This window comes from Thermobia domestica, chromosome 12, assembly GCF_964235325.1.
Source record: "Thermobia domestica chromosome 12, izTheDome1.hap1.1, whole genome shotgun sequence".
Taxonomy (NCBI): Eukaryota; Metazoa; Arthropoda; class Insecta; order Zygentoma; family Lepismatidae; genus Thermobia; species Thermobia domestica.
Window position 1 is genome coordinate 6501668 of NC_137465.1, and position 15881 is coordinate 6517548.

Genomic DNA, 15881 nt, shown 5'->3' on the forward strand with positions numbered 1-15881 from the left:
TTGTTGTGCTATTAACACTTCGTGGGGACTGGGGGACGTAATGGGATTGGGCTGAAGCTCTTCTTAAAATTCCGGGATGTCTTGACAACAAAACGAAGTAAATGTTAGTCTTTCTAAGGTAAAGACATGCCGAAGATACCTCGCGATCGAGGCCGGGGTTCAAGTCGCGGTCGCTACCTCGATAATGTCACAAACACATGGATTCAAATGGGTGCCGGAAATGTCCGTTATATCGTGATCTAGAGGTCGACCGCGATGGTGAATCAGTGGTCACGATGATAAAACAATCGAGTTTGTTTTTACATCAAATGTTCAGTGGGAGCATCGCTGTGGCTTGTGTTCTCATTGGTTCTCCCTGAAGCGCTGCACGGAATAAAATTTTCATTTGTTTAGAATTTCGACTGCAGAGGAGTATGTATCTATGCTCAATAGGTTTCGCTGCACTTTAAATTTGATTATGAAAGACATATAGTAGAACTAATACAGAATGTTCCAGCCATATGGGATAAGACGCACAAACAATATCATAATAGGCACGTTGTAAATAGAGAATGGAAGAAAATAGCAACTGAAATGGGAATAAGATAAGTTATTCATATTTATTTGAAAATTATACTGTAGCTTATTATTATATAAGGCAATGGCGGTTACAGGGAGGGGGCTTTCGGGCTTAAGTTCCTAAGTTACGGAATTTCTAAAGAAAAAAGAAACTAGTGTTAATCACATATATATATATATATATATATATATATATATATATATGCTTCAAAACTTCACGCCCCTAATCCCGAGAGTAATAAAAAAAAACTAATTTCTTCTAAATTTGTTTCTAATATAATGTAAAGAAATACCTGTAAAAGCAGGCACGTATCCATAGGGAGGCAACGGCGATTAATGGAATTGCAATGACGAAACTTCATTTGGTGAGGTTAATACCCCCTATACTTCGAAACCTGAAGATATACCTGTTTATATTTTGCTGGGAAATGATTTCTCACTTGGGTGGTGAAAGAGGGGATTTCTTCACAGAAAATTGAAAAATGATGAAAGTCTTTGATTTATTGATACAGATGAGACTCAGATATTTTTGCGAAACAAGACTTTGGCATTTCTCACGTCTCGTCTCATCCCTATTTATAAACTGTTTGGTCCTTTCAATTTCAAAATGTGATTGTTATGCACTGACGGAATAATTTTACACGAGTCACAGTGATGTTTCTCCTCAAACTGAGAACTTACAGCGAGTATCCGACCTCTTCGCTATGTGCGCCCTTCATCCATCTCGACTTAAACTCTATCTCAGACTAGTTGATATCACCCCTGACAGGGAAGGAAACATTTTGGACATTCAGTATTGTTTAAAATCTAAATTTTCCACTCCACTACGCGCGCGCTTTCTGCCAATGTGAGGGAGTTCGCTGTTCCTTTTAGCTACTCTTAACCCAGCCATCATTCACAACTTCAATTAATATGGTTATCTAAAGAAAAGGATATAGCATTGCTTATGTATTTGATAGGCCTAATAAATATTGATTTGACCATTTAAAAAAAGGTATAAACAACAGTTGTCTATAAATCAAATGTATGCTGATTCTTTCATTTGATGTTAGAAGGGGAAGAGAGCTATGAGGAATCGTTGACGCTGGAAAATAGTATTAAACATTGTTTTCAGTTGCTTTAATTTGAATAGCTATTAGGTTATTTGGAATTAACTTGCATTCTTTTTTCTGTTTGTGTGTACAATATGATAACTGTTTTCATGGAAAAGGAGTCTACACACTTTTTAGTTTTCTTGTCATATGTTATATTTTTTTGTTGTCATATGTTACGGAGGGATGGGGGCTCAGTGGTAAATTACTTACTCCCGGTTCGATCCTTGCTCATTTAAATTCGTGGTTAACGACATCGTGTCAGTGGGTGTTCTCGGGGTTCTCCCTTTGCTGACAGTTTCTTCTTCCACCAATTCTTCTCTCATCCATTTTCAATAATCATATTCTCCTTTAATCTATATGGCATGCGTGCGAGACGTTAACTAAATATGTCCTTTCATTTTTTCATGCATATGTTGCTGTTTAAAAAAAAAAAAAAAAAAAAAAAACTGATAAAATCATCGTGCCGACACAATAAATTGTGTACAAGGTCCAACCCTGCCATCAGTTGTAATGCTCACTCTAGTAGCAGACACAGTCCACCATTCCAACTCTTCTGCACACCCCCGCCGTTTAAATTAATGAGCATACTTAAATTGAGTTGACAGTTATATGTGACCCGTTTTGATTACTCTGTTTAATGTGTTAAGAACCAAGAAGTACGTACACGATAACATTATAGTTTCAATCAGTTGTTTACACACTTTTTCTTTTTATTTCTACATATCAGCGAATGGGGGCTTGTATTACTAAAGGAAACAGCAACACAACTCTCGTCAGATGGGTGGTGGGGATATAAGTTCCTATCAACTTGTCTGAGATAGACTTTAGACATCGAGGTAGCGACTGCGACTTAAATCTCGACCTCGATCGCAAGGTATCTTCACTCTCTCTTTACTCTCATGCTCATAGGCGTCGATTACCTTCCCCCCTCCCCGAAATTCCAGGATTTCTATAACACGAAGTCCCTTGTGGAGAAACCTCTTCCAAATGTTGTTCCACCACTGTGGCGGGGTAAGAAGAAAAACATAAGCAAAATGGAAGTCGAAAGCCCGAGTTGGGAGAAAGCACTTTACTGAGGAAAACGGTAAGCACAATGCAAATAGTTTACTTATGGTTCAATCTGCATCTGCAGAATGAGGTATAGAACACTGTTCAATGTGAGCTCCATCCTGATGTTCCATGGAGAGAATTCGATCTACTGCATGGTCTATTGCAGAACACAGTTGATCTGCAGTAATAGCCTGGACATGCCATATGAGAGGTTGAATAATGTTCTGACGCAAAATGTTCAGAGACGGGACATATCCTTGATACACTAGACCTTTTAGGTACCCCTACAATCAGAAGTCACATGGAGTTAAGTCGGGTGATCGGGCTGGTTATGGAAAGGCAAAGCAACGTCTAAGAATTTGTTCTTCGGTGTTCGCGAATAATCTGCTGTACATTACGCGCCACATGTGGCGTGGCTCCTTCCTGCATGAAAACGATTAATTCAAGACACCTGCGTTGATGCAACTGTGGAATAACAAATGTGGTCATGATGTTGCCAGATCTCTGCGAAGGGATGGGTCTTATCACTGGCCCATTTGGACCATCGTCCTGAAAGAAGTACGGGCCGAGAATAAACTGGGCAGCAAACCCACACCACACAGTAACTTTAGGTAAATACAGGGGTACTTTGTGTATTTCATGTGAGTTTTCGGTAGCTCATATGCCTCAGTTGTGAGTGTTCAATCCCGTGAAAGTAAAAGTGAGCCTCATCACTACATAGAATATTCCACGGCCCAGCATTGTCCACTTCGATGCGTACACGAAATGTCAATGCAAGTGTCATACCAGTATCGGCATCTGCTGGACGCAATTAACGTTCTATTGTTACCTTGTAAGGATACCAATGCAGAACTTTGCGAAAAAATTTCTACACAGTTGAATAGAGCATTTCTCGATGCTTTGACACAGCCTTCTCACTTACTACGTCACTGTTACTCACGAATTTCTCCACAACGGCAGTACCAACATTTTGAACTTCCTACACTCTTATGGCCTCTTCCTAGCCTCAACCATAACATGACGATCTCCTGAAACTTTCTCACCATTATTTTAAGGCACATGGTGTAATGAGACCACGACGTAAACTCATTACATCATTAACCCATGAAGGTCCCATCCTTAGAACATAATCATCATTTCATATGATACAAGTCACCATGGGTTCCCCTTGCCCAGGGACCTTCACGAGAAAGACCTGCCTTCGAGCAGACACCCACATCACCATCATATCGCCCATAACACGCTGGGTCATTAATAGGAGTACAAATCAATGCCACGTGTCGCACTGGTGTCATAATTACGCCCTTTCTTTCATTGAACATCAATAATATCATTTGTCTTCCACACCGCACTTACCGTACGTAACACTGAACAGCAACACAATAGCTTCTGGAGGCAAAATTTGACACTAATCTTATCCTGGAATTTTGAGGAGATTGCAGTTTATAAGCATAGGAAAGGCTAACATTTAATTTCATTTTTGTAATATATCCAAGAATTTTAAAGGAACGCTTCAGCCCAAAAGTCCGCCACTGACCACGAGGTACTAATAGCATTGGTAATCAATGTCACGAGACCCACTGGAGAGGTAATTACAGCCTTTTTTAAAATTATTATTTAGCATCACTAGTGTTGTATTTCTTTCCACGCTGCCTTTTACTTGGCGCTGTCAAAATTACACCGGTGGCGAAAATTGGAACTTTGTTTTCTACACGAATCGCTTCTGCATGGTCTCAAATATACTCCTACTAAGTTTGGTTGGATTCTGTCAAGTGGTTACGTCTCCAGAGTTCTCTGAACAGCGACACTTATTTTATGACAACCTGGTACTAGACAATCGAGTAATAGATTAAGATTAAAGATAGAACCTGTTCCTCGGACACTGATTCCATATCAAAAAGTCCGTAGGCCTCCTCGCTATCTCACTGTTTTTGTTCTAACGCGATAAACGTTGAAACCAAAAATCGCTAATTTAAACTACTTCTGGTTTCGGAGATGGAACCTATTCTTGGGAAGCTGAATATATTGCAAAAAATCGTTTCTCGATCTCTCTTACAATTTTCGCTCTACAAAAGTCAAATTGGAACTGAAAGTTCTAGTAAATTTCTACCACTTAGGATTTCGGTAGTGTGTTTCAGGTTGCGAAGATGATGATACATAGTTTTGAGACACTGTATCGGTTGCAGAAACTGTTTGTCGCTATGTATTACCATTTCTGTTCTATTGTGATAAATGTTAAAACCACAAATGGTTAATTTGAACCACTTCCAGTCTGCATAGAGGATTTACGAAGAGAATGGCACCTATTTGTTGGAAGCTAAATCGATTGGAAAAAAAATCTTAAGATATTTCTTGCCGTCTTTGTTCTATAGAAATCATTATTGAAAATAGTACTAAATTTTAACCACTTCCGGTTTGGGTAGTGCAGCGGGTTGTGATATGAGAACCTGAATCGATTGCAGAAATCCGATTGTCGCTATCTATTATCGTTTTTCTTCTACGGTGATAAATGTTGATACCGGAAATTGTTAATTTGAACCACTTCCGTTTTGAATAGAAGCTTCACGGAGAAGACGGAACCGATTCTTGTGATGCTTAGTCGATTGCAAGAAAGCGCATCCTGATAACTGTTAACTGTTTTTGTTGTATTGAAACCGGAAGTAATAGTAAATTTGGACCACTTCTGATTTAATAATAGTGTTGCAGATTATCATAAGATGTTTTGAGGAACTGAATCGTTTACACACAACCGCTTCGCGCTATGTTACCATTTCCGTTCTATAGAGGTAAATTTTAAAACCGGAAACAGCTACTTTGAACCACTTCTGGTCTGAATAGAGTTAAGGGAGAAGATGGAACCTATTCCTGAGGCGCTGAATAGATGGCAAAAAAAAAAAAAAAAATTCTTGATATCTCTTATCGTTTTTGCAGTATTGAAATCCAAATAGAAAAGTTGAAAATCCACCGATTTTGGTAGTTTTGTAGAAAACCGTGAAAGTTGTTTTGAGATATTGAATCGTTTGGGGGGAAAATCGGCTACTGTTTCCGTTCTAAAGCGGTAAATGTTGAAACTGGAAATGGTTAATTTGAACCACTTCTAGTTTGAATATAGAGTTAATAGAGGAGATGGAACCTATACCTAGGACGCTGAATAGATTGCGAAAAACCGCATCTCGATATCTAAGTTTTTGTTCTGATACCTGTAGACAGACGGACAGAGCTGTTCTGTAAGACTTCAGACAGTTATGCACAACATAGTTGGGAAGTCTATAATAAAGATTGGAATTATCCATGCGTCGAAAATGAATTTACTATTGCAACGTTGATTCAACTGGTTTTGTGGTTGATTCACTAATATGATATTGCCCTGCACAAGCGAAAAGCAGAAGATAATGCGCACAGATGCAGAATATAAGTTTGTTACCCATCGTTAGAAAACACAGGTAACTTTTTCAAATTCGAACTTGACAAATAAAAGAACAACTATTCAACCACAACTGAAACAGAAGTAAAATTTTCATTTTTAAATATCTTTAAAATTTCGCTTAGCAAATAGAAGTTTCCTGACTTAGCAGAATTCTCCGACATTTCCAGGTTTGGCGTCACCCTGACTGAAACCTATGATTGATATAAAGGTCCATGTTCGAAACTTGAATAACAATGAATATTTGTATTATTATTATTCTAACGTTCCAAGATTATACACAGAATCTAAGGGAGACGACGGGGATAGTGAACGAAATGGTGGAACGATGAAAGTGTGAAAACTTCTAGAAAACCCACTTAGCACGAGATGGAATCGAACGAGGGAGCTCACGTAACAGAAATGAATGCTCTACCACTGAGCCACCGTGGTCATATTACAGGGTGTCTATCAGTCACAAAATCAGAAAAAACTCATTTAAGATTAAAAAAAGAGGTCACGAAATAAAAGACACACTTCGTTTTGAATGCTGCATGCGTAAGTATAGGATTTTATTTCTCAGTATTTATATTTTAAGTGTACACCATTCAACAAGAGTCCCACACATTCAACAAAAAAAATACCGTCATTATCATTACCTGCATGATGGACATCAGAATTGGGCTTTCCCAAGTGGCACTTCTACATAAAAATATAACAGTTAGCCTCTTTTTCCTTTCTTTCAAAAAGCCCTTTTAATTAACATTGATAGATATTCCGAAGAGTGCAAAACTGCATTTTTACTTATTAACAAGGACAAGGCAACAAAACTGCTAACTCAGGTTACAAATAACAAAGAACGTTTTCATTGTACATAAAAACAAATGCATATCCGCACCTATTAAGTACTTTTTTTTTTCTTTCAGAAAAAATCAAACTTAACAAGCATCTTGGAAGCGAAAAACTCTGCTTTTGATTAATCAACATTTCATACATCTGGATTTTTTAATTCTTTCATCGTTCGTACGAACAATAAATTATTTTTTTTTTTTCAATTAGAAACGTAGAGTTATTTTGAGAATATGGCTGCTTATATGATCATACAAACATACGCATCATAATATATTAACAATATAACCACCGACGAGCATCCTCCACCAATAACTTTTGTTTTATGTAATAAATTACTTTTCCCCCAGAATATTTTAGTTCTTTAAAAAAATGATTAAATAATTATTATTATTTCGAATATATATTTATATATTTATCATCTATAATGTGGTCCCAATTGGTATGCTACATATATAAATTACTGTAGTATTGATGTGTGATAGGGATCACCAACGTCCTTCAACCTGTTTTCGTGAGATACACCGGGGTTCAGTTCTTCTGAACAGCTACCATTTGCATTAACCTAGTGTCAGCATTTATCAAAACAGAACTCATTTGCTTTTTGATCGTTGTTACCACATGTAAGCACTTGACATTCGTTAGACAAGGGAAACACAGTCTTACAATTTGTATATCAAAAATTTAAAAAACGTACATAAAGAAAACATACGAATCCAAAAAATTATCATCAGCACCATATTGTACATTACATTTTTCTCAAAGCATTTACAATCCATCTACGGTTTATTCTAGTGTGTACTCCCATGCGTTGTTCATTAAGTAACTGACAATAAGTACTTTAATTTTCCTTCGTAATCATGTTAGCAACAGTACCTGCAATAATTCCATATCCCAAATAACTAAACGTCAACAATTACGAGAGGAAGTCCAAAGGTAAAGAAAAACTTGCAATTTCTCGCATTAGAGTTTGGTAACACTGCTAGTATCCACTGATGAATTAGTGTCTGTCTGCGACACTTCTAGGCAACGTGTCACTCTTATTCCCGTGTTTGTCGTTGGAATGTAGCAGACTATTAAACACGGCAGCTTCATTGTCGATCTGTACCAAGGAGGAAATGTGGGTAGTGATTCGCTTTTTGTTTCCGGAAAATGTTAAACCTGCGGAAATTATTCGTCGAGTGCAAGCGCAGTATGATGACAGCTGTTGATCGCGAAGCAAGATTATAAATGGATAGAGCGTTTCCAAACTTCTTTATGTGACAAGGAAAGATGGGGCAGGCTATCGACATCAACGACTGAGGACAGGTGACGGAAAACAGACGAATCACAGTGACGAAATCGCCAATACTTTACATATCAGTCATACCATTGAAGGAAGCGCTCAGGGGAAGATGATTCGCAATCGATGTAGAAGTCATTGAAGCGGTGCAACCGATTTTTTTTCTTTTTTTCGACGGAACCAAAAAACTTGTGAAACGTTGGGAAGAGTGCGTTGAAGCACGGAGGTATAAATTATGTAGAAAAATAATTTATGTTTCAGTTTTCTATCACTAGAATAAATGTATCTTGTCTCAAGCTCCCTTTACTTTTCGACTTCTCCTCGTACATTAATTAGGTTTTTTAAATTCCTTTTGGTTCCCAATTACAATCTTTCCAGATTCTTTTTTTCTAGTTAACAGTTTTGGACTTGCCAAACCATTATAAGTACGGCTAAGTTGTAACAAAAAAAGCTAACACTAGGCTAACGTAAACAGTATATAACACTGAATTGACCATTCGTTTTTGTTTGTTTGTTTTTGCAACTGACAAAAACCACTTGGGAAGCAGCTCTTCATCACTGGATTAAATTTAAAATGTACACTGTGCTTACAAACTTTGAAAAGAGAGATGGGGATATACGTATATATATATATATAAGTATATATATTTTACATGCCTATATACAATAAACATTTGCATGGCTCTGTTTGCATCTATAAATTGGCAACATAGCGACATTTTTCAGGCAAAAAAAAGAAGAAAAACATTTAGTATCCAACCACCATTACTGACAAATATAGAACTTTTTTTTTTGTATTTTTTTAAAACTTGCAACAAAAAATAATAATAATCTTAAGTTTTGTATGATCAACTCGGTTTTCTTTTTTCTTTTTAATTACAAGACCATATACACACACTAGTCTTTACTCTTTCATGAAAAATTACACATCAACATACATTTTTTTTCTAAAAGTGAGGTTTAATTATCTACACAGCTACTATTCCTTTCTAGTTTTCCAGCCTTAGAACAAATCCATATTATTGTGTACAGGAAATCGCTCCTTCGTATCAAGATTATGCTTCAAGCAGTATGTAATATCTCAATTTGAAAAAAATATAATATGAAAAAAAAATAATACTATTCAATACTTCGGATTTGCTTTCAATTCATTACGAAAAGGGAAAAAAAATGCGAAATAATACAGTTTATTTTACTTGACTTTTTTTCAACTTTCTCTTTTATAAATGTAATTTTTTAACGCTAGTGCGGCTTTTCACTGTTTTGCATAGCAGCAATTTTTTTTCCTTATTGTGCACACACTTTTCTTATTCCTGCACATCCACAAGAACGAAATAATTGAAAATTCAAATTATCATAATTGCATATATATCATTGACACTGGCTCTAGTAATTTACATTGTGGCATTTCTATGAAGTATGTAAGCTATAATTTACTTAAAGATATTTTTTTTTAAAAAAAGAAAATAATTAATGATTTCGCAATTTTCAGCTATTAAATTAAAAGTATACACAACACTTTTTCTATTTAACCATAATAAATAATTAGATAAATTTCATATCATGTGTATATGTGATGGATTGAACATAACATATGGATTTGATACCAACCACGCAGACACTTCTAGCCATCTCATTCGACAAAAACAAAGAAGAAAAAGAGAATTCTGCCCAGAACACAGTACAATTAATTTTAAAGAGGTACGGGGAGGAAAGGGGGATCCATTTTACCAGCTGCCTGCAATATCCTTTAACATCTCTTTTCTCACAGACTTTTAAATAAGTGCACACGAAGTTACTTTTTTGTCACTCACGCTTTTTTAAAACATTCAAACATACAATCACACCCACCCGCACATCATGCATACAGACACAACCATCTATCCTACCAAATACACACAAGACATACATAGATACACATATTATTCTCATATAATACGGCACATCCAAGCAATTTGATATGTGCTTTGCACGTCTTAGTTTCCCAAAAATTATTTCCAATGCTGGATTATCAGTAATATCGCTTAGCGTTTCGCTATCCCTACAGCATTTTAAAGTTTCTCCGTTAACCCAAATGACCACCGCCTATGTTTTGCAACTAATCACAAGTCAAGATAACAGTAACATACATAAACATACCAACACAGTTACTCGTAGTTACTTCACAGTTGATTCAACCTGCGTTAATCGAATTTCAGAAATATGAAAGCAAATGTTTTCTAGTTATGTAATATTAAATTTTTTGAATTTTACACCTCAAATTTAGAAATAATGTCTTACAGATTAATCTTACTAAAAACAATGTTTTCACCTAATATATTCACTTTAAAATAAGAACACAATTTTCGATATGATCTGAATACATTCCTATCGCATATATACTGCATTGGATTTGATCTTCCACATTTAAATGGGAAATTAGAAAAATATTTGCTTTGTAAGTAACAAAAAAGATAATCAAAAATTATTACATTTAATAGAACTGTAAAGTCGACTCAATGACCGAAAAGGACTTTATCTCAAGAAAGCATTACAAGTTTACTATCTTAAACATGAAACTGTTATAAAGATTAAAAGTTAAAAGAAAAAAGAAAAAAAAAACACGTGAATATCATGATTTATCACTTTTAACACATTTTATAAAATCAAATACGAAACCATATAAAAGATTAGGTTTGGAACTTGTAATACAGAAAGCTAAGACTTTCATGAGGCCAAAACTTCGGACTTAATCACCCTACTTTCAAAACCGTTCTTTGAAAATTAAAGACACGCTACTTTAAGATTAAAAAGCTTTGTCTGATAAACCATGAAGAAGTAATTAGTGAAATATTTTTTTTTTTTTTCGTAGAAGACTACTTTCCAACGCAGACTGTACGCCTACATCTGCTGCTCAAACACTTTCAATTCGTTAGAATAATTTGTAATTTAAAATCGACAAACATTGGAATGAGGAATAATTATAATAAATAGAACAGAAGTAATTGCATCAAAATTATAATAGGGATACTCGAAACAACCTACTCAAAACATAAGAAAGAAAATTTGTTGTTTATATTATTAAGAGCTGTATACAAAGTACGAATCAAAAAATTAGGAAAATCGTATAAAATAACTAATATTAGAACTGATAAAATAACTAAATGGAAAATTGCATAATGCCCTATTAACCTAGTTTGTACAGCCTTGAATGAGCTCCCTGCTAGTACAGCACGCAATTGTTTCAGACACACTTATCATTAAAGTTTGTTACATCATTTACCGATACTTCTGATCCTGTGAACTATCAAGCAATGTATAGAAACCATCCCGATTTATACGAACCAAAAATACATGATACTTACATGCTTATGCATTCTTGATCATTTTGTATTCACTTTCAGGTTTAATTTTTCTCTTTATTTGTATTTAGTTTTTGATTTCTACTTGAACGTTTTAGCTTCTCTAGAGCCTTTTTATTTCAAGTGTGCCGTCGGAAAATATGCGAAACGTACTTTGGCTCCATCTCCATCGCCCTCTTACGGAAGAATCTCTCTCTTTGCTTTTGAAAAAGAAGTGAATGACCGCGGATATGTTGCCAATTTGTGATTCAGTCGTTTGATGTTAGCGAAGGCAGTGCACAGCAAACCCCGTGAAATAGTTCATTGTGGCAATGCTATCTGCATCCAGCTATTGAAAGATCTCGGCTACAAAAACTTGTTCCTTCTCTTTCGAGGGAGGTACGGCAAAACACACACCGACAGCAGCGCCAGCAAGGACACACTTGAAACGGAAAGCATCTACCTCTACAGATAACTTACTCTGTTTTTTTCAGAGTAAGTTATCTGTATATTTACTCTCTGAATTTCCGGATATTTACTACTCTTTCAAAAAAATTGAAGAAAAAATAAACATATAAGTACCTTATATTTTGACTATATATATATATATATATATATATATATATATACTGTGCTTAGAGAAAATAAACTGTTCCTCTATATGTAGTTACGCCGCAAACGGTTTCTTAAAGACTCTACACTTGTATTAGGGAAATACCATTTACCAACATTGATTTTGAACCCTTTATTAGAAGTTAAAAACAATACCCGAACATGCACAGGAGGAGGTATTATGCCAATCTCAACAACAATTACTTTCAATCCACATAGATGTTATTTAAATTAAAAACTTCTCTACTGTGTTGATTGCTTTTAACATTTCAAGCGAGTGTCGATTCCTTCTTCAAGTCTTACTCTATAGGAATAATGGCATTCGAAAGGTCGGAAAGAATCATCACATGCAGTAGAAACGTACCACTGCCCTTAGCTTTTCAACGGAACTTCAGGCGAGATCTTCGACAAGACAGTACAAACACCCAGTTAGTATCAATGAATATTACAACAGCAACAACTTTGAACCTCTATATTGCGTAATTGAAGCTTAACGGAAAAGGTTCTCGAATTCATATTCCAATTTTAAATTATCAGTTGGCATAAACACATTTTTCTGTCGTTAGGACATTGCTTTTCGTGGCACGTATCGATGCAGAGAATATCCATGTGTAGGTAAGTATGTCGAAAGGAAGTAGTAGTAGTGGTAGTAGTATAGTAATACACAGAGATAAAAAAAAAAAAAAATAGGACAAAAATCATTTGTTACTTTCCAGTCGTCATCAAAGATTCAGCCATGGCTTGACTGTGGAAAAATGGACAAACACAGTTACCATTAGGTTGCCTTATACAACACGCAACCAATTTTCATAAAAGATTTTTTTAAACATGTATACATCATCACAGCCAAGCAACAACAAGGAAACTACATAGCCAACATGGCAGGGCATCGGTTAGTAGCTTTGCTTGGCTATAGTTCACAATATGACTGATGTAGAAATGAGCATATCCTTCAAAGACATCACAGTTAAATAAAAATGGCGGTTCCAACACCATTAGAATTGCATCTTTACAGTACAGAGCACAGCCCAGTATGTTACTTTTTTCCCCTTTTCTAGAATTTAAAAAAAAAATCGCACTTACAGATACACAAATTGTGCATGTGGTCTGATGTTTTTGACATGAAAGATTCCCCGTTTTGCTTTGCCTCAATTTATACCCAAATGCTGATCCCTTCCTGATCACTAGAACCCACAATTGACAAAATAAAATACATTATGCAGTTTATTGATCACAATACGTACTGAAAATAAAATTATTACATATTCAGTCTTCTACTGGAGTACCTATTTCTACAGGTAAAATCTAAATTGACACAATAAAGAAACCTTACAAGTTTCAACACTATTATGCGACGTTATCGGTTTCGTCCTATTTAATTTTGCTTCTGTAAGGAATATTTTTACAAACTTCAGTAAGATTTTTTGGTAGATTTCCTTACATTCATTAGACCAAAATCAAATTACCTGAACTTTTTTCTTTCTTTTTCGATGCACTAAAATATTAGAATATCCATAAACAAACCGAAATTGTTAGACAAGCAGCATTTAGCCCAAATGTTTCCAACATTCCAATCAATTTAACTTTACAAATATTGGGATATTATTATTATTATTACAGACATCTGTACAGTAAAACAAATAGGGAACAGCGATTGATCAGAAAATGCATAGAATCAGACTTTGTAATACAAGAATTATTGACAAGATTTCAAAAAACAATTATAACTATTGCAAACTACAGAATCATTACTCAAGAATGCGTACTCATACATTCTTTTATTATTCTAATGAAATACAGACTTTAGACATTTTATTTTTAGTGTAAAAAAAAATTAGGCTATTATTCCTGGGTACTAATTAGTAGTACTGAATCATTCTCAAAATAATTAACTCGAGTCTCTAGCTCTCACTAACCCTGCAGAGACAGGTGTAAAAAAAAATCCTATCTCCAATGAATTCACATTATGTTACTACTGTCGGCACTTACGAGGATTTATCCCCCAAACGGATTTTGATATACACACAAAATTTACCTTAAATATATATATATATTTCTCACTGGAAAACTTTAGAAGGGGAGGACATGTCATGGCAAGAACTTACTCCCAACATAAACTGTGCCTAACTGTACCATATCTACTGTAGTCCATCTAATTATCTGGAATGCTAAAAAGAAGCACCCCACAGACTGCATAGGGAAGTATCTATCTATATGTACAAAACGATATATATATGTATATATATATATATTTATATAGACAGATAATAGGAAGTGTGGAACACCACATTCATATTTGGCAAAACTATTCGAAACATTACGTGAGGCTTCGTCTCACCCAGTTTTCTATACGGATTGTAATTGTCAGCACCTGTATAAAGTATTCACACTTCCCAATCCTTACAACTAGAGATTCCTCACTTGAATTTGTTGGTAAGTCCTTGGAGAAAAGGCAGCATGGTGTTATCCCCATTTTTCACGACAATGACTGAGAGGGGTGGCAGGTGTTGGACAGGGTCAGTATCCACTAGTTTGTGCAGAATCATATTCAAGTACCAGACGTTTTATATGGGACAGCTTCTCATGCAAGTACTGAAAGCGTCGCTTGGCTTCTTGGTACCGATGGTCCTTCTTGTTCTCTTGATATTCCTTCACAATTTGGTCTTTAATCTCCTACAATGAAATATGCAATTAAACATGGAATAATAATAATAATAATAATAATAATAATAATACGAGATACCCCAGAAAAATAATTATTCCTATGTTACACGGAATTGAAGCGGTATGTAACAAATTGTACATTTCGAGTAAATTAACTTTCACAAGTATGTCTGTTAACATACCCCCTTCATCGTTTTCAAATCTCTTCAATAGGACGAGGACTCACTAAATGATGTGTTATGTACCATGACTAACATATAACACGTGCATGAACCGCTAGAATTCAACGTTCTGAAAAATGTAACATAACACCTTTATCCTTCAAGCGCTTCAATTATTTGTGACATTTTCTAAATTCATATCTTTTTCTCTCCGCACTTTTGGATAGAAGATAGTTAATCTAGTAATACAGACTCAAGTTGTTGAAAAGTTGTATAACATTAGTTTGTGCAAACAATGGAAAGTGTAAGATGAATTTTTGGTTATAGGTTCTGATTGATCAAAGCATCCAATTAGCACAAGATGTTATATCAAGTGGGATATTGTAGGTTGTTATATTGTAAATAAAATAAAGCTTTTAGTTTAAGTTCGACGTTAATGCCAGATCCTGTAGAATAAAGAATACCGTATATACCCGAGTCTAAGACGCACTTTTTCTGCCAAAATTTCAGGTATAAAATGGGAGGTCGTTTTGGAATAGCATACAAATCCGCATACATGTGATAATGAAAGTTTTCTTCAGACAGTGAAAGTGCTTAACCAGGATGTCGTCTGTTCACACTGTAAAATAGTACCTTTGTTCTCTTTTTAATCTTTATATTTAAATGTTTAGTTTGAACAAATAAACTCATATGATTTAATTCGTACTATCAAATTCTGAATTGCTTTATTGAATATCCAGATGCGTCTTACATTCAAGTATATATGGTACGATGCTGAAGTGGAAGATGGAACTGAGAATGCGGAATAGTTTGGTAATGTTCAAATGGCTTTTGGTCCAACTAGATACAACAGAGCTCGCCCATGGTGTCCCTTTCTCCGTACTATAT

The 15881-nt window shown here is 35.2% G+C and overlaps 1 protein-coding gene across 1 annotated transcript in view; it reads right to left on the minus strand.

Moving 5' to 3' along the window:
* Nucleotides 1–6642: 6642 nt before the first annotated feature.
* Nucleotides 6643–15881, minus strand: part of Su(Tpl) (Suppressor of Triplolethal) — a 404282-nt gene continuing 395043 nt past the window's right edge. Inside the window, exon 10 of the mRNA XM_081733410.1 lies at nucleotides 6643–14841. Within this exon, the coding sequence (XP_081589536.1) occupies nucleotides 14686–14841 (156 nt within the window). The 3' untranslated portion in view covers nucleotides 6643–14685. The remainder of the gene's footprint in view (nucleotides 14842–15881) is intronic.